Raw genomic sequence first — 19,138 nt, 5'->3', positions numbered from 1 at the left:
TTTCTTTAAATCAATGTGTTTCTCTATTCTGTTATGCACAGCGCTGTACATTTGAGGTGTCTTACTAATTTTACATATTCAAATACATGTTATGCATCACTACTAAGAAAATTAGTTGAATCAGGTGTGTTAAATATGTGATACATTCAAAATGTACAGTGCTGGAGGGAGAAGAATTGAGAAACTTATATGTTTCCTATGTTTGGATGTATACTGCTAATATGCTGTTTGCATTGAGTAAAAATACCTAATAGAGAACTTGGATTTGACCTGTGTCTAAACCTTTTCCAGCTAGTCCAAGAACTGAATTGTGCTTTCTTAGTTTACACAGAATGGGTCATCTTGCACTCTTGACTGTGAGGGAAAAAGTTTGTGCATGCAGATGCTGACAATAAAACCTCTATGCAGTTTACCATTAAGATCGACAGTATTAAAAACGCTTGAGATTTTCATGTCTTGCTCACTTTCACTAAATTATCACATTTTTCTATATAATAGTAACATGAATATGCATATATATTATTGAGCACACTTAAGCTCAGTGCAGTGGAAACCAGTTTTACAAACAAAAATAAATATCCTCACAAAAGTAATATTTAATCCACCCAAAGAAATGATTTAAGTACAAATGTATTGTCGTTCATAACATGAAACGTATATTATTGTACTCTTTTTACAGATCTTACCTTTTGATATCAACATATGTGTTTATCAAATATAGTTAACTCATCTTGTTGTCTGAACAATTTTCTGCTGTTTTAGTGAACATTTCAACCACTTTGACGCTACACACCCCAGTCCAGTAGGTGGCGAAGTTGCACTTTCTACGTTGGTTTACCAACCACCATAAAACTACATATGAAGTGGAGTGGATCAGCAGTGCGCTGAGTAGTACTAGTACTTTGTATTCATTAACATGTTTTTGTGATACCTTGTCAACAACAATAATATAGTGGTGTCTCAGTCTGGCCAAATTGGTGTTCAATTGGTTTAGCTTTTTAGCTGGATTAGCTCCAGTTATTGTATCAAAGTTTGCATATATATATATATATATATATATATATATATATATATATATATATATACATATATATATATATATATATACATATATACATATATACATATATATATATATATATATATATATATATATATATATATATATATATATATATACATAAACAATCCTGAGATGCGAAAGCCTTTCTGAGCCAAAAGCCACCCATTGGTAACTCTCTTCTCGAGCCATGGTTGACCTTTGATATATTTTAAAAGTTTTGTATAAAAAGCCTATATGTAAATAAAACATATAATACAGAAATTAAAGTTATAAACCTATTTCCAAATATGTATCTTCTCGGGGTCATTTATTTGCGAGTGAATCTAGTTTTCATTTAAAACGGCAAAAATGGTTCAACATTATTAAAGTAAATTACAAATTTAATGTGGAAATTAAAAATAAATAAACAACAAACTTACATTCTAGAGCAGCATAGCCGCTCCACTTTAGTTCATTGAGGAAGTGCTCGTGGGTGTACAGGAAGTGATCCAGTGCGCATGTCCAAACGGTCGCGGCAGATTTGGCTTTTGGTTTGAATGGTTACCGCAAACAAACACGAGAGAAATAACAAATAATATTATGTAGCGAAAAATGGCCGACTTATCTAACCTTACGGGGTTAGTCTCCGAACCGTCCGGAGAAATAGACTCCTTCGTCTCCTCTGCGAGCAACAGAAGTTTGCGTTTGGCAGAAAAAGAAAAAAGAAAAGCTAAGGCGGATCCCTTTGGTCTCGCGGTGAAGTATCTGTCTCAGGGTGAGTGCAGCAGAAAACAAAACAGAAACGTATTACACAAAAACAATTTAGAGGGTTGCAGTTTAGCAGTAAGAAAATGTTTATTTATTTGTTTATTTCGTTTTTTTTTTGTAATTATGCCTAATTATGCCAATGACTCATTCAGACTGTTAGGTCTTTTGTTTATCTGTATTGTCGGTCTCGTCACCAGATGCTGTATCAAAGTGTCATAGTCTCTAATTACATGTATTTTTGTGTGTTACAGTGGAGGCTGGCACAGTAGTCAGAGGGAATGATGAGCTGGAGAGGAATTTGGTGGTGGTGGAGACAGTGGCTCTCAGTAAGGGTCTTCCTCCGGAGGTCATCACAGTGCTTCTGGACATGGCTTTAAGCCTCAATGCAGGTTAGTTAATATAATCAAGACATACTCGGATTTCTTTAGCTAACGTTACCTGTGTTTGTTTACTTAAAAACATGAGGAGGAATTCATCATAAGAAAAATTCTAGCAATGAGATCACAGTCACATTTGTCAGTGTGGTTGCTCATCCTCATTCTGCTGAGTGCCTTTAGTAGTTCATCTCACAGATGATTAACTTAAGTTTATCTAACAGGAACTGTGAACTGTACCCGGGTGCTGAAGTTTCTAATACCTGCCACAGTGGTGCCACAGGAGGCCATTGTGAAGGGGGTGTCGTGGCTGTGTGTTGGGAAAATGCCAATGAATGCACAGGTAAGGGCTGATAGTTGGACCTGGTCATTGGTGAAATGGCATATTCATTTTTTCTTTCAAGTCGGCATGAATTGAGAATTCATTAAAGGTGATAGAGAGGATTTTTTCGTTGACTGAGAATCCAAAGACTGTTACTGAGTTTTTGAAATGAGCGCATTCGTAAGAACAAAGGAACGCCTCCCAAAACTCCTGAAAACGATTGGCTGATGTTTTTAAGGCCCTACCTCGTGCACAGATGATGTATATTAATATTATTCCTTTCAGTGCACCTAATAAATAGTCTTTTATCAGTTAGTAAAGACATTTTCAAGTAATATTGCAAAAATGTATAAAACAAAACATCCTCTTTGGCACCTTTAATTACATTAATTCATTTATAGATGATCTTGTGAATGTTTAGCCATGTGCATGTTTAATTAAAAAAAAAAGTATTGTAATCATGATGTCATAACTTGGTCTTCCGGTGAAACGACAGCCTTCTCTCTGGTGAAATGCAGGACTTCTCCAGTCATCGGAGCTCACACAAACTCGCATTCATCTCCCTCCATTTTTGAGTGCAGTGGCCGCATCTCAAAATCTAATCAACAACCGATGCATTTTTCTTTACATTTTTTACACTTTGATGTATGTCGCAATATTGAAGAAAAGATCTGTCACTACTTTCATTATATTGTGACCTGAAACCTTTAGTTCACTCTCTTAGTAACATGTTTTCTTTTAAGGTTCTCTTTGTCCGCTGGGTACTTACTGTTTTTGACCTGATTGACTGCAAAGACAACTTGAGATCCATTTATGGCTTCATTTTCAGCTTTGTGACGGAAGAAAATCTGGTTAGTTGTGCTTTTCAATTGCTTATTTTAATTTAGAATACTTCCATGTTGTCAAGTCCACTGGTATGTTATACAATTTCATAAAAAATAATTTTTTGTGTTAATTTATTATTTTTTTCCCCCCTTCCAGTGCCCTTTTATTTGCCATTTGTTGTACCTTTTAACTATGCGGGAACATGGTGAGTTGTTGACTAAATGGCTTAAATTGTATATTACTGTGTGAGTGTGAATGCTACAATAGTATGTGATGTTATTTGCTAGTAATTCTGATTTTTTTTTTTTTTTTTTCACCTTCACAGTTCACCCATACAGAGTCAGGAAACTTTTGGATATTCAAGCCAAAATGGTGAAGACCCTGTCTATTTAAATAAACTCCTCAATATAGATGTAGACTAACTATAGTGGTAGAGACTGTTTTTTTTTTCATCTGACAAGTGCTTTGTTTCTTCCTCCTCTATAAGGGCAGACAACCATTTCTCACACAACTTCTAGCACTCTACAAAGTGTTCCGCCCAGACTTAGTGACGCTTTCTCTTCCATCAAGAGCAAGGGTTAGTATATATATAACTGTTTTCTCCAGGAGAACTTTGTCTTCTGCCAGGTGTTTCAGGCTCTTAGACTGCAATTTTTCCCCCCAGACTGGATTCAAGAATCACAACTCCACCTGGAAAGTGGCTCTGAGTGCTGTGCAGAAAAAAAACAAGAGTGCAGTTTCAGTTGACCAGAGCCTGACCCTAGATGTGAAAGAGAAGCCATCCTCCAGGAAGAGGGTATGTTATCATTAGTGTAATACTGTTAAGAGCTTCACAAAGCACTGAACTATCAAATGAAGGCTGGAATATACACTTTAAAACACTAGGCATCATACACTTGTCTGTTTTTTTTTCTCTGGTTACAGGGAAAAAACTGGTCAACCTACTCTAACTGACTGAGGATCATACCATACTTTCATATATTTCCAAACACATCAAACTTGCACAGAAACATGCACTTTGTTGCTAGGAGATGCCTGATAAATGAAAACAATATGTATTCTAAAAACCAAAGGATGTCTAGTGTATTCCAGCCTTGACAAGCTATGATCTAAAATCATATGAATGGGGAACAATAAGTAAATCACAATTTCTCACTCTCTAATGTTCATAGAAACTACATCATCTAGCAATACCTTCCTTGAGCTCAGCATTCGACAGCAACTCCAGCAAGAAGGTTTTTCGTCTGCAGGAGCTTCAATCCTTCAAAGAGCTACTGGAAAACATTCACAATATAGAGGTAATGCACACTGCTTTTTCTTTCTTTCACAACATATGTCATCTGTAGAACTGAGGCCATATTCACAAAACATTTTCTTTTACCACTAAGTGTTCTCCTAAATAGCAGTAGAAGTTCTAGGGTTATTTCACCCATCAATGACATCACACTGTCATTAATTATTCAACCTTGAGTCGTTCCAAACCCGAAAGACCTTCATTCATCTTCAGAACACAAATTAAGATATTTTTGATGAAATTTGAGGTTTTTTTTAATCCCCTATAGAAAGCAATATAATTACCACATTCAATGCAAGAGATAATGTTATTTTAACAATGTCTTTACTACCTAAGTCGAGTTCAGACGGCACGATTTTCAAAGTAGTCGGGTCACTGTTCTGTTCACACTGCATGACTGTCTTGGCCAGCATTCAGTCGCTGCTGTGTTCAAACTGCACGATAGATCGGCGACAGAAGGTTTCACACTGCGTGACTTTACAATAGGAAGAATCGCCGACAACTCTGTCTGGCACGCAAACTATGTTTCACAACCAAACACACGCGACATGTGACAAGGAAACAACGCGATATCACGCGTGCAAGACCGGAGTTCTCACGTGAGACTGGGATTATTATTAAAAATGGTAGCCTGCAAGAAGCTTGGAATACGAATTGCCTGTGTGCTGATTTGCAGCAAAAACAAGAAAGAGAAAAGAAGAATATGGAGGAGGAAGAGGTTGGCGAGACACAAGGAACAAGGATTGTGTGTTCTGCAACGAGAGTCGTCTATAACTCCTCCCGAACTCCCCGCTGCTCTGTATCTTGCTCTCTCATTGGCTGTCGGTCATCACCGATGTCGTTTTCAGTCAGAACACTTTTCACAAAGCATGATTTTGAATCACCGACAGGTCCAGATATTTAGCATGCCAAATATCTCACAGGCGTCGGTGACTCGTTGGCGATTCTCTCAGATCGCGTCTTTGCTCATTCACACTGCGTGATTGTCACTTGTGTAAATGAGCATCGATTTGCCTGTGATTTCGGTAATTTGTCGGCGAGCCAAAATTGGGGCTAAAATCATGCAATCTGAACTCTGCTTTAATGTTATGAAGTGACGAGAATGGAAAAACAAAATTTAAAAATAATGACTTTATTCAACAATTTCCTCTCTACCCTGTCAGTTTCCTATGCTGATCACGTAGTAAACGCAGTGCAGCGCTTCTGTGTTTACTTCAGAATGCCAACTCATTCTGAACTAACCCTTTAAGAGGGTTTGTGAATATGGCCCATGATGTGATTTGTAAACTGAGATCTGCACTACTTTGGTTTGGCCACTTGGAGGAGCTAAGCCTTCACAAGACTGATCAATGGGCATGTCATTAAATCTGCCACCTGATTATAGTGGTTTGATATTACTGCACAATCTTTCACAGCAGTCAACTTTGCAAATGAACATTAAACACCTCTGTAAAATTTAATTTTACATAAACACACTGGCATCTCTGTAAGTACTAAAGGACAAATTACACTCTCAACTGACAAGTCATCAAATGTTTACAATTTTTAAAGGCATCTTGCAAACGTTCTACCTGGTGGATCCACTGACCTGATGAGGCTTATTAAATCTCTTTTAAACAGTGGTCTCAAACTCAATTCCTGGAGGGCCACAGCTCTGGACAGTTTAGCTCCAACCAGCTCTAACTCACACCTGTTTGAAAGTTTCTAGTAATCCTGAAGACCTTGATTAGCTCGATCATGTGTGTTTGATTAGGGTTGGAGCAAAACTGCAGAGCTGTGGCTCAATGGATTAAGTTTGAGACCACTGCTTTTAAAGGTCTCCTGACATTTATGCTTAATTCTGAAAACATTTTCAGAGTATTCCTGTACCACTTAAGTGATTTTGCAGTCTGCAAACTGGAAGGATCGAGAAAGAAGGCAGTGGAATGTAGAAGAAGAAAAACAGTTCATTGATTCTTTCTCACTGTGACAGCCCCATCATTAGAACAAGTCGTTTCTCAGATGAATGATACATTTGCTCGTTAATTACAGAAAGAATCAGCCATGTCCGTTGTCAATCTGTCACTTAGTTTTATTTATTTATTTATTTGTGAAGTCCCATATTGAGAGGCAGCTGTTTGTGGAGTGACACAAATTACAGTTTTTGGAAATGGTTAGAATGCAGAATGGCAGCATGTTTTATCCGAACTATTGTAATAAACTGTTGGTTTCAGTGCAGGTCTCAAAGGAGGCAGAAATATGACTGAATTGGTTTATTTTCCTCCAGCTGTTTTGACAGCTCTTGTACATGATATACTGTCTCTATGTTGTGCGGATGCATGTTGCATAGCATTTTGCTGCTTAATGCTGAAGTCATAACTTGTTTTCAGCTGCCTGCCCAGATGGGTTCGCTGCTGGGATCAGTGCTGGCTCTGCACTACCTGGACTGTGTACAGGATGAATCTGCCTTCCTGCGCCTTAACTTTTGGCTTGGACACTCATTACAAGAGGGTAAATTTTCCATGCTGTAATGCCAAAACTTTCCAGCATATGTAAAGATCTCTAGGCTTCTCTAGGCTCTCCGAATTCTGTTTTATGAGTTGAATTCAGTACCATAATATGATTAATTCTTGTTTTTTTTGGGCAGAGTTTTTACTATGTCCTGTGGATGGGAGTTCTGACAACACTTCTGAAGCCTGTCGCTTTCTGAGCACCGTCCTCTTCTCACAGCAGTTCCTGCAGGTACGACCGAGCAATACAAGACAAATATTACCCAATAGGAAATTAAAACTACGGGCTGTAACTTTTTTCGTTAAAAAATTATCCAAAATCAATTTTTTGAGCAAGTACATAACCAGCCAGTGTTCAAAACTATTTCATTATCTTGTCTTGATTCACAACAGTAAGCTTGTAATAATGTTTTATAATAAGAGCGACATGGTGGATTTCCGTGGGAAATTTGAGCAAGCAGCAGTTCCTCTGTGCGTCATTACAAAAGTGGCAGACATGTTACTTACTTGTTCAGATGATATTTTCCAGTGAAAATTTTTATATTGGTCATACTTTCAAGATGTAGAATCTGTGATTCTGAAGCTCAGTATCCACACCGGTGCGTTGACTGACAGCAAGCATTAGATTCATCCGCGCTGACGAGGCACAACGCACGTACAGATAACTGTTCCGCATATGACTGCAATTGCAGGTTTCAAACAAGAGATGGCGACAAAGAGGAAAAATCGCTGACTGCAGCTTTAACCATAGTAGCCTCAAGTTTGGATGTGTAATATGAGAAACATGTGGCAGTTTATTCCACAAACCCCAAGACATCTATCAATCATTTCTCTGCCTTGCTTTATTCCTTTTCTGCATTTCTGAATGATCTACCTATTTGTTAAATCCTCAAGTCCCATGTTGACAGGTTTTGTGTTTGTACATTGTCGTCCTCAGGAGGGATTCTCCAGCACGGAGAGTTTTCTTTATAAGTTCCTGAGAGTGTGGGACGGCTCTCTGCTCCGGCCACAGATCCTGGATCTTCTCAGTGATATTCCATTGATGCCCAGCTTTTGTGAGTGTCCCAAATACAGTTAGAGTATTTCATGAAGCTCTTTGCATTTGATGGTTTAGTGGAAATTGTTGAAAACAAAAGTAGGTAGCAGTATAATTTGTAATTACTCCCTAATGCTATTTTTTTTTTTTTTTTGCATTTTATTGGTCAGTGTAAATTAATCCTGTATAAAACTAATCCTAATAATCTTAAAATAAAACTATTAATCCTCTTGTATAAAACTATAACTTGAACAATGTTTCTTTTCTTTGTCTGTAGACGTGCATAAACTTCTCTTCGAGCCACTGAAGCAACTTTATTTTACCTCCACTGTATTTTTCAAGGTTTGTTGTTTTTTAAATGTACGCTTATTTGCTTCCTTTCTATTTGTTTGTGTCAAGCATGAGTATTACAGCATGAGCCAGATTATGTTGATGAATGCACAAACAGTTCAGACATAAATGAATTACTCTTTCAACACTTAAGCCTTGGCATCTTTACCCTTCCTGTGATGTTGTTTGAGTGGTTTTGTGATTAAGCTTGCAGCAGTTGAAAGCAGTTGATTTTTTTTTTTTTTCCCACCCTTATCTGAATGTGCCTTTTCACATTGTCCTTCTCACAGTGTAGTGTCATCGAGTGTCTGAATAGCATGCTGGTGAAGTGGCTGACATGGCATTCCGTCAGCGCATCGGATGGCGGTTTGGACATCAGTCTTAACAGCAACAGCACCATGTGAGTATCAAAAAAGCATTTAAAGATATTAAATAAACATTTACAGTATTTAGTTGTTTATTAATAATCATCCCTGGTTTTATTTTGCTCAATTTATTAGTTATCAATAGACTTTTGCTAATGTAACAAAGGCCACGAAGGTGCGGAAAGTGGTATTTAGCTATAATATTATATGAGAAAATGTTTCTATTCTTATGGTTCAGTCATGTCCCTTGCCTTAAATCCAATTGAATATTCTTGGAAATGTGTTGCTTTATAGAAGTTAAGTTGCAAATGCTGATGCTTAAATATGACTTGCACTTTACCTAGTGAAGAAATGGGACCACACTCCAGCGATTGTACTCTTAAAAGCCTTGCCTGAGGTTTACCACTACAGCTTTCTTTATATTTTATATTTAAAAGAGATCAATGAACTGCTCCTGTGGTCGGGCTCCGTCTGAACCTCGTTTACCCCGAAAGTGTTCTGTGGAACGGTGTGTAATGAAGTGCAGTGGATTTTTTCCCTCTCCTGTCGTGTATTGCTTTTCCCTCTCTGCTGATTTGGTTATTTTTTTATTACATTACTGAAGTGCACAGCTGAAGGAGAAATTATGATCAAGGGCAAAACCTTGTTTGACTGCGCCAGTGTGCCATGCATCAATGTGATGCACGCATTACTCCCTTTTTTCGCTTTGTGTCTCTGTGCTGTGCGAATTGTGTGGGTGCCAAGAATAGCACAAAGACACATCTGTTGTATACTCATTTTGATTTAAAGCTGATTTATTGTTCTCTTGGAGAAATAGAGTTTGTTCTGCAAGAAGAACTTGTTTTTCACATGTTATTTTGTGTATGCTTTCAAAAAAATGAGTGAAAAGAATTATAATTCCCTTTCTAGGACTATGACCTTGTCTGGCTTCATGGACTCAGTTATGGAGCTGGTGCACTTCGTGGGACTGCTGGCTTCTGAGGGACTCCGTCTGGAGAACTGCCACATTCTTCTGCTCAACCAGTCCCTTGCCTTCTATGAGACGGTACGCTCAGCTGTGATTAACTTAATTAACATGATGTTCTTGGCAAAGAGACATCCACTGAAGTTCCTGCCTGAGTTTCACTAAGATTTATGTGCTGTTTTTCATTGAGTAGATTTAGTACCACAAACATGTTGATGACTTTGTGCTAATGCAGACATTTCTCTCTCTCGTCATGTCTAGGTGTGTGACATGTTTGTGAAATACAGCTTGCCTCTGATCATCATGCCTCCAGCTGGGGTGTTCTACCCAGCTCTATTTGCCACAGACTCCATCAGTGTGGATCGGCTTGGCTACATCATGTACAGGTACTATATTGTGAGCTATAAGCTTTATCGGTCATTTTATCACTCTCGTCATTCCTGGAGATGTTCTTCTTGAAATTTTAGCCTGACCATGCTAGATTAAGGGCATCACTTTTGGGTGAGTGACCCATGTGAAGGGTAAGTTACTCTTCATTGCATGTGCAGTTCCCATGGCAGTGGGACACCTGTGTGCTGCTGGCTAAACTGAGAGCAACAGCCTGAACCTTCAAATGCATTACATTGCCATGATGCCTGTAAGCAATAGATGAAATGAAGTATGAAGATCCTCTCATCTGCTTCGGCACACAAACCTTTCAGTGCTGCTGTGAAGTGTGAAGACTTAAAGGGATAGTTCATCCAAAAATCAAACGTCTGTCATTTACTCACCATGATGCCATATGTATGATTTTGTGGTTACCAAGAAACAGAAATTGAGATGAGTTACCAGATGGGGATTTATACTGCTAAGCTACAAAAAGGACAAAAAATAACCATAAAAGTTGGCCACATGACTCTATTCCAAGTCATCCGAAACCATACGGCAGCTGAATTTGCAGCATCATTACTTCAATCTTTAGTGTCACATGATCTTTCTGAATTCATTCTAATATGCTGAATTGGTGCTTAAGAAAAATGTCTTATTATCATTGTTGAAAACAGCTGTGGTCTCTTTCTTTGATGAATTGAAAGTTCAAAAGAACAGTATTTTTTTAAATAATGTGTCTTAACTATCAATTTTTATCCTTTTGAAGGGTTAGTTCACCCAAAAATGAACTCCCCTAGTGTCATTCCACACCTGTACGACCTTCGTTCATCTTTGGAACACAAATTAAAATATTTTTGATTAAATCAAGCTTTTTTATCCTCAATAGAAAGCAACAAAATTACCATCATTCAAGGTCCAGAAAAGTAGCAAAAACATTGTTAAAATAGTCACCGTGACTACAGTGGTTCAACCTCAATGTTATGAAGCAACGAGGATACTTTTTGTGTGCAAAAACAAAACAAAAATAATGACTTTATTCAACAAATTAGTCTCTTCCCTGTCATTCTCCTACACTATTTTCATTGCAACACTTCCAGGTTCTATGTCAGAACGCCGACTCAGTATTGGCCAACGCCTGTTCACATGAGCAGCACGATGCATGCGTGTGATGCTGACGCAGGATCCGGCCAATAATGAGCCAGTATTTTGGACGTAAGCACGGAAGCGCCGAACTGCGTTCACTGTGTCAACTGCATATGAGTCTGTCAGGGTAGAGAAGAAATTGTTGAATACATTTGTTTTTGTTTTGTTTTTGTGCACAAAAATATTCTCTTCATAACATTAAGGTTGAACCCCTGCAGTGTAGGGGAATTTCACAGTTAAAGACCCAAAAAAACAGATTTTTTACTGAAGAATCGTTTGCAGTTTCAGAGAAAAATGGACAATTAGTAATTTCTCACACATGGATAGATAGTCAGAAGCATATCTCCATCCATCACAAAGCTGACGCTCAGACCCTTTGATTTAGGCACAGGATGTCCTTCTAGATCATGACAAGGTGTCTGCAGGTCTCAAGCAGAGAGTTGTCCTCCAGCACAAAACAAGACCTACACACAGAACACTAGCGCTCATACAAAGATACACAGGATTCACAGCTTCTTCAAGGTTGAAGTTGACCCAGCCTTTAACTATAACAGGAAAGCTTCCCAGAACATACTGATAAGTTGTACTTTTCTCTCAATGAGATGTACAGACAGTATTCATCATTATTCTCTAGTGTTTGAAGATGAAAAGGAAAATAAATATTTTAACATACCTTGAAGTCATTAAAATAATTTAACATTTAGAAATATAAATGTTGATTATTAACTCAAAAGATATGTATTGAAGCGGCAGTGGATTCCAGAATCCGGCCCTGCAGTAGTCACGTTGACTGTTTTAACGATGTCTTTAATACCTTTCTGGACCTTTTAAATTATGATAATTACGTTGCTTTCTATGGGGAATGAAGAAAAATCCTTGGATTTCATCAAAAATATCTTAATTTGTGTTCCGAAGATGAACAAAGGTCTTACGGGTGTGGAATGACATGAAGGTGAGTACTTAATGACAAAATTTAATTTTGGGGTGAACTAACCCTTTAATGCATCTTTGCTAGAGTACTGACCTCAAACTGCTGAACCTAAATGGTCTCCTGTTTTTATAGTACAAAATTAATTGAAGTATAATATGATAATTTTGTTACTAAAATTCTGTTTTTATCATTTTCTCAGATACCGGAAGAATCTGACCTTGGCTAAGAAACAAGAGCAGCAGAGAGAGGTAATGAGGGGATACTGTGTCATAAAATGAACATAGCAAAGTCATGAAAAGCCAACTGTGTGTACGCAGGATGTTCTGTGTCTGAATAATTTACTCATAATGGGCAAATTAGAAAGACCTTCAAGCTGTGCTTTTAAGAATTTACAATGAAGCTCCTGGAGGCTATTGCTGTAATCCTCCCCTTACCTGCTGGGAATGAAAGGAGAATGGAGTCTTAATGATTGAATCCCAGTGAGACAAAGAAGCCTCAAAATATGAGCATGGCACTGGCATTGCAGTGAATGAAATGGCCAAATAATTTGATCACAGCATTGCAATTTTTTGTCATTTAAAATATATGGGCGAAGGTTTTTATTCACTCACGTGTGGTTTTTTTCTCACTGTGCAATTTATGAGATCCCTTTTAGTGGCACCAGATGTTATTTTAGCCACTTGTGTCTGACAGGTCTTGACTTATTTAGTTTCATGTTTAACATTTCCTTGCCTTACAGAAAACCCCCCACATTAGCAGAAACACATATAACGAGTTTAATCGAAACCTTCAAGCCATGGTGAACTCCATGTGGAACTCCTGGTGGTGCATCCCTGGTTCAGACCTTGAGATCGACAAGGAACTAATTGCTCTGAGCAAAGTAGCAGAACCCTGGTGCCGCTTCGACCTCATCCACCACCCGGCACTTTTCAGCTACGCCATCGAATTTCATCAGAGGGTGAGTGAGACATTCTCACGCTAGTGACATTTAAAAGCACAAGAGCTCATAATAGTACAGCGATGCTTGACTGTCATCTCATTTGGAGTGACGGAATGGGACTCGGCTGCGCAAGCTTGTTTAGATGATTATATTACATCAAGTGTAAAGCCTTGTATCACTACCGTGTGATACAGTGCAGCCTCCACTTTTCACTAATAACTTTAGGATTAGACAAAGAGATAAATGTGGTATTAATGTATCTTTTATAGAGGATCCATTAATATAGAATCACATTTTATTATTCATGGAAGCTGTGTGAGACTGGAGTTTTCATCATCTTTAATAATACAAGTACCTTTTTTGGTCCGACTGCAACATTCAGCAGTGTACTATTGAGATTTTAAAGCAGAGGGAGAATGATGAATATTTATGTGTTCTCTTTATCAGTGTTGGCCGGAGAGGAAGGATGTGGATCTTGGTTCCATAAAGGTACTTATGTTATATCATCTCCTTTTTATTAAAAACTTTTCTGATGTTTGTCAGTCATAGATTTTATTTCTGATCCACACGAGAACATGATTTAACTCAGTCCTATACTGTTGCAATAGTCCACACAGTAACTGTTCTTTTCATGTTTGCAGACCGGCAAGTACTGGAACTGGTATATGGAGTTTCTCTTTAATCAAGGTTTTGATGGCCTCAAAAACTTTATTCAGACCAACACTGGCACGGCTCCTCATTGAGCTGTCAAGATGACAGGCAGGCCACGAGTTCAACGAGATGCTGGCAGGAAGTCCAGAACATGTATATATTTTTATATTCCTCCTCAGTAAGAGGGCCACTTGTGTAACTGTAAATACTAAATGTACATTTCAAGCCATTTTGTTAGTTTCCATTCTTTTCTAGTGTTGTTTATATTTTTAGCCTTTTTTTGTTGTTGTTGCATTTTATCTTTTGTGCACACAAAACAAACTAAAACATTGTGGTAAACCTTTAATATTTGAAGAAAAAACATGATTATGACTGCTTTAACTGCCATCTAAAATACACTTTCCATTATTTATATGTCAAAGACTGATGAATGGTCTTATTATTCCTATAAACCAGATGTGGCTATGTATTTCTGACCGGTCTCACAATTAAATAAATCCTTTGCTCTCAGATATAGCATGAGGTAAAGTTGTGTGTTGCAGGCATTTGCCAGGATCCACTGGAGTTTTGGACTTGTTTAGGGACCTGTTAACTTGCAATGATTGCAATTTTGTATGATATTTGACTCAAAGTATAGTTGTATTATTTTCAGAGTAATTCACACATCAAATGTTTTTTTTAAAACCTCATTGTACTGATAATTTGAATTTAATGGATGTGTAATCAATCATAATAGGTTGGTTTGTTCAAAAACATCAAACTGGACTTAATGTGGTTTGAATGCAAAGGTTGTACATTATGCTTCTCACTAAATCAAACCCTATAAAGACTGCTCCTTTAAAATTCAATAAAGACCATTGTTTTCCACAGAAGCACTAAGCGTTCCTTAGGTAACTTGTTCCAAGTGCATCCTAGGAAATCTCAGCGCGAAGGCGGTGTGAGCAAAGCTCTACGGCTTTACATTTTACTGCCCCTCTCATAAATGTGAGCGCCTTCAACTCTGCGTGACACATCTTCGTGTTTATGACGGGCTCTGGAGATGCCTCGCGACGATGTGTCCCCTCTCTCGACCGCGCTATTTTCAGCGATAGCTCGTCACGATGCCGTCCAGCAAACTTCATTTGGAGTGAATGAAGAATACGCGTACACCTCCGGGATTACATCTGATGCGTTATCATGAATTGAGGCAGCTACAGAACTTAAAACGATGAATTCCACGAGCGCGAAACTACGCGGTCTGCCTTGCTCGGCTGATGTCCTTGTTCATGTATGACATTATTTGCTCATCGCCGACTGCCAGTTCATCACTTCTCCACACTCTCATCCCGCAGCTTTCCTCTTTTTATCTGAGCGTCCGTGTAAAATGGAAATCTGAAGTGCTTCACTTTCGCTGTTTCGCACCTTTCAAAAGAAAAGGTAAGACTATTTGCTGTACTTGACAAGTGTGTTGGTGGTTAGAACCGCAAAGCGTTTTTAGTTTAAATTTAGAGACGCGCGATAAATTAATCTAGTGATATGCATTATTAATGCCAACTCCTCTATCGGAGCAAAGGCCTGATGTTAACTGTCAATCTTTAATCTTTCTTGTTTTATACCGATTGACAGGTCAAGTCAGTGTAGCAGATCTTTTGGTTTATATTTTCCGATGCTCTAAAATATCTTGCAAGTGACATGATTTGGCAATCATGCCAGTGACTTTATGAGCTGATTTAAGTAAATGCTATGTAACCTGTTAATGTTATACGCTCTGGTTCCGATTCTTATCGATTCCTGTTTCAGTAGTCGTTCTTTTAGTACTTTTGAATAAGAAATATTCGGAGGGGGAGAATAAATGCAATTCCTATTGCATTCACTGCCCTCAGCAGTCATTTGGCATATAAGATCATTTCAGATTTCAACAGAACACATATAACTAATCAGGAAAAATACTATTTAAAGCTGTTTTACTTTTTTTATATATATATATATATATATATATATAATATATATGAGGCAGAATGCAATCCAGTAATTGGCAGTAAATAAGTAAAAATTGTGTAACCTGCTACATCGTTATTTCTCCCCACCCCCAACATAACACAGTATTTCGAGTTAAATATTAGGCTATGACTTAAGTAATTTGTTTCTGTAAATGAGATAAATTCATGAAATAACCGCTCCGACTGATTCATAAATGTTTTTGATTCACTATTCGGACAGCACGCTATTTAGTTTTGATTCACTAAAAGAACCGACTCATAAGAATCATTCTTTCGGGCTACACTGTTCATTGTGTTTCAGCTTCAGATTCCATGTTTGCAGTAGTGCTTGAAACGTGATGATATTTTAGAGCTGTATGTTTTTATTCAGTAGCCTAGAAAAGGTACTGGCTCAGATTCATTTGTGTGGAAATCAGACAACATTGGTCTGACGCCGGTATGTTTCACTAAAAGAACCGGTTCACATGAATCATTGTTTCTTGAATCGTTTCTAAGAACAGCACCGTTCACAGAGACTTTCATACATTATCTGTTGCTCACGGCCCCTGGAAATGTTTCTGGCTGTATTTGCCTTTTCTTTTATTCGAATTCAGTCAAATTTACTTCTTCTTTCCAAGCAGACAAACCATATAGCGTCTAACTTTACATTATGAAAACGAAATGTGTGTGGGTTTTGACATTAGTCTCCGAAGCACGTTCATAAATGTCCAATGTTGTGTCACAGTAGTGTAACGCGAGGTTGAAGCTTCTTTAAAAGCGCTATTGTGACTCGTGCTTTGATGTTCTTTGAAATGCCTACAGCCTGTGGAGTTGATTCATGCTGAACAGCCACAAAAAAGAGGAAAAGTAATAAATGTATAGCCTGATCTTAATGTTAGATAGGCCTACAGTAGATCCTGCTGAAATGATGAAGAGTCATCAGCCTGAGTTATCAGCTCATCCAGTTTTTTCACGAGTCATTTAAAGATTATGCCACTGTCACAAGCCTCCTCCACATTTCTAACCCCTGTTAGATCCTTTCCAGATCAGCATGTTCATCCTCTTTCCCTGCTGTCACAATTTTATTTTAACGTTCAGGGTTCTAACAGTCATGGCAAACCTGGAAATATCATGGGTTTTGTGGATGTTCAAAGTCATAGAAAAGTAATTGAAATTGCTATAGTGAATGTAAATTTCTCTGGTTATGCTCTGCATGGAGATTTAGACATTTGTACATAAATAAATCTGATTTATTTGAATCTCTGTAAGGAGTGGTACCTGACTTACAATTGAAAATCCTCCTAGGCAATCTCTACAGAAGATTCTGAAAATACTAGTGCGGTAATCATGAACTGTTCAAAATGGAAATTATTTTGTCTCTGGGTAGGCTACCATGAATGTTCAGTCATTTTGTGTAATCTGAAAATGCATTTACAATAATTTAAAATGTATTCCTTTGTCACAACCCTCTCTTTTCCCTCAGATCATCCGTGTCCATTCCCTCGCTTGCACTCTTCATTGTGAATGTGACAAACAGCGAGTGTTGTCTGATGACACTGTTTTTTATGCATTTTGAAATGTGTTTTGACAAGAACATTTATTGGTGCAGTGTGTGCCTCTACAGCTCTGAATTGTAACTCATTTTCTTAGTGATTTGTTTTCCCTCCGCACATCATCTGCATGTACTTTTGGAGTACATTATTTATTTGCTCAGACGGCGTCTTGTACACAAGGAAGCATCAGGGGAAGTTTACCTTGTTTTTTTTTTTGTTTTGCCTCACTTAGAGGAGTGATCTAAAAATGTCAAGAGGAACAAATTCGGCGAGTTATGCAAAGCTATTCAGAGTTTGGTTTGGAGGCTGTGTAGATACTGCGTATCATAATTCAGTATGATTTAGATTAGCATTTCCTGAAAGAAATGCCAGAGCTTCCAAGGCAGAAAAGAAGTTATGGGACTAGAACAATCCCCTAACTAGAATGTTTGATGAATATCAATACAGCGCCTTGCCAATACTGTGATACACTCATCTGTCTAGCTGCTTTTTTGCGAGTTCTGCAGGTACAGACCATATTATGTTGGTTATATAAATTGGAATTCTTGTTTTCCTCCCGTCTGGCTTTTGATGTTTTTGCCTGCAATCCCATGGCCTCTGTTTGCCTTAGTTGTGATAGGATATTTGAACCAGTAGTCAAGGGAAATGGCAAATACGGCTCTGAGTTGGAGTTGAAAAGCGGAGTCACATTCTCGGTCATCACAATCACTCTTGACTGTCAGTAGCATCACCGGCGGCCTCATCTCCGACTATGCTGGAATAAAGATTTTAGTGCTGTGAGAAACGTCTTAGTTATGGTATGTGTCGGCAGAGTTGCACCTTTGATGAGCACCTTTCTGTGCTTTCCCCTGGCCTTGAGACACGTGCTCTATAGTGAAAAACAGGCCAATCACCCCCCGTTCCTTTCCATCATCCACATGCTGTGTTGAAAGAAAGGGTGACCAGACAGAAAGAGGCGCAAAGAATGAGGATAGAAAAGCAATTTGCTAACTCCATAAATCCAGCCACCTAGGGCACCTGACCCCAGCAAAAGAAGCAGGAGGCCATTATTTAAACTCGGGTAACCAATGCTCTCCTATTAACATTGAAAGGGCTGGTGTCTGCTGGTTGTCTGCAGTGGCACATTTATGTGTTTTATTTACTGCCTTGTACCGCATGGCCTCATGCACAGGGCTCCTGAAAACTAGCTTAGACTGAAACTCAGAAGGCGGCCTTAATATGGATTGATAAGGGGACACAAAGTACATCTCCACAAGTTGTAGAAAGCTAAATTGCAAAGGTGATCCTGTGAAAGCCTGTTCTCTATTATTTTAGGTGGTAATATATAAAGTGTGTGTGTATGTGTGTTTATAGAGAGAAGGTGATGCAAAACAAAAAATAAACCACCTTTTTTGGGGGTGGTGTGGAGTTGTAGGTAAAGCTCTGGTGATTTCTGATATGCTGATTTGTAAGAGTAGGGTTATCACTGAAAACTGTATCGTAGGTTGTCTGCTCATTAAAGCGGAACTCGGTAAGATTTGCGAAGCTCCCCCTACAGGTTCCTTCAGTGAATCACACTGTCGTAAATACTCCAATCGCAGCTCTGGACTACAATGCTCACCAGCGCAGTAGTTTTGCAAATACAGTACAAGAAATCTTGATGGAGGTGGATAATTTTCGAAATTGTCTTATAAAGTCATAATATATACATTGTTTTTGAATTACCGTAAAGCATTTTGTCATTCTCGCGTGAACATGGACATGAGGCGAGATTGTGTCGGGTTGGCGAAGACGTGCCAGAGGGG

The 19,138-nt window shown here is 38.3% G+C and overlaps 1 protein-coding gene across 1 annotated transcript; it reads left to right on the top strand.

The window, feature by feature from the left end:
- Positions 1–1,546: 1,546 nt before the first annotated feature.
- cenpi (centromere protein I) lies at positions 1,547–14,705 on the top strand. The gene is made up of 20 exons (XM_067380940.1): positions 1,547–1,817; positions 2,062–2,199; positions 2,409–2,527; positions 3,250–3,357; positions 3,488–3,536; positions 3,657–3,703; positions 3,819–3,908; positions 3,996–4,127; positions 4,504–4,629; positions 6,995–7,115; positions 7,252–7,346; positions 8,052–8,169; positions 8,428–8,492; positions 8,771–8,880; positions 9,755–9,890; positions 10,071–10,195; positions 12,452–12,500; positions 12,992–13,210; positions 13,640–13,681; positions 13,834–14,705. The coding sequence occupies exons 1-20, from the start codon at positions 1,655–1,657 to the stop codon at positions 13,933–13,935; spliced, it is 2,154 nt and encodes a 717-aa protein (XP_067237041.1). The 5' UTR covers positions 1,547–1,654; the 3' UTR covers positions 13,936–14,705.
- Positions 14,706–19,138: the final 4,433 nt, after the last annotated feature.

Source organism: Chanodichthys erythropterus, chromosome 1 (genome assembly GCF_024489055.1).
Source record: "Chanodichthys erythropterus isolate Z2021 chromosome 1, ASM2448905v1, whole genome shotgun sequence".
NCBI classification, from domain to species: domain Eukaryota; kingdom Metazoa; phylum Chordata; class Actinopteri; order Cypriniformes; family Xenocyprididae; genus Chanodichthys; species Chanodichthys erythropterus.
Note: the sequence above shows the minus strand (reverse complement) of the source record. Positions and strands in the feature narration are given on the sequence as shown.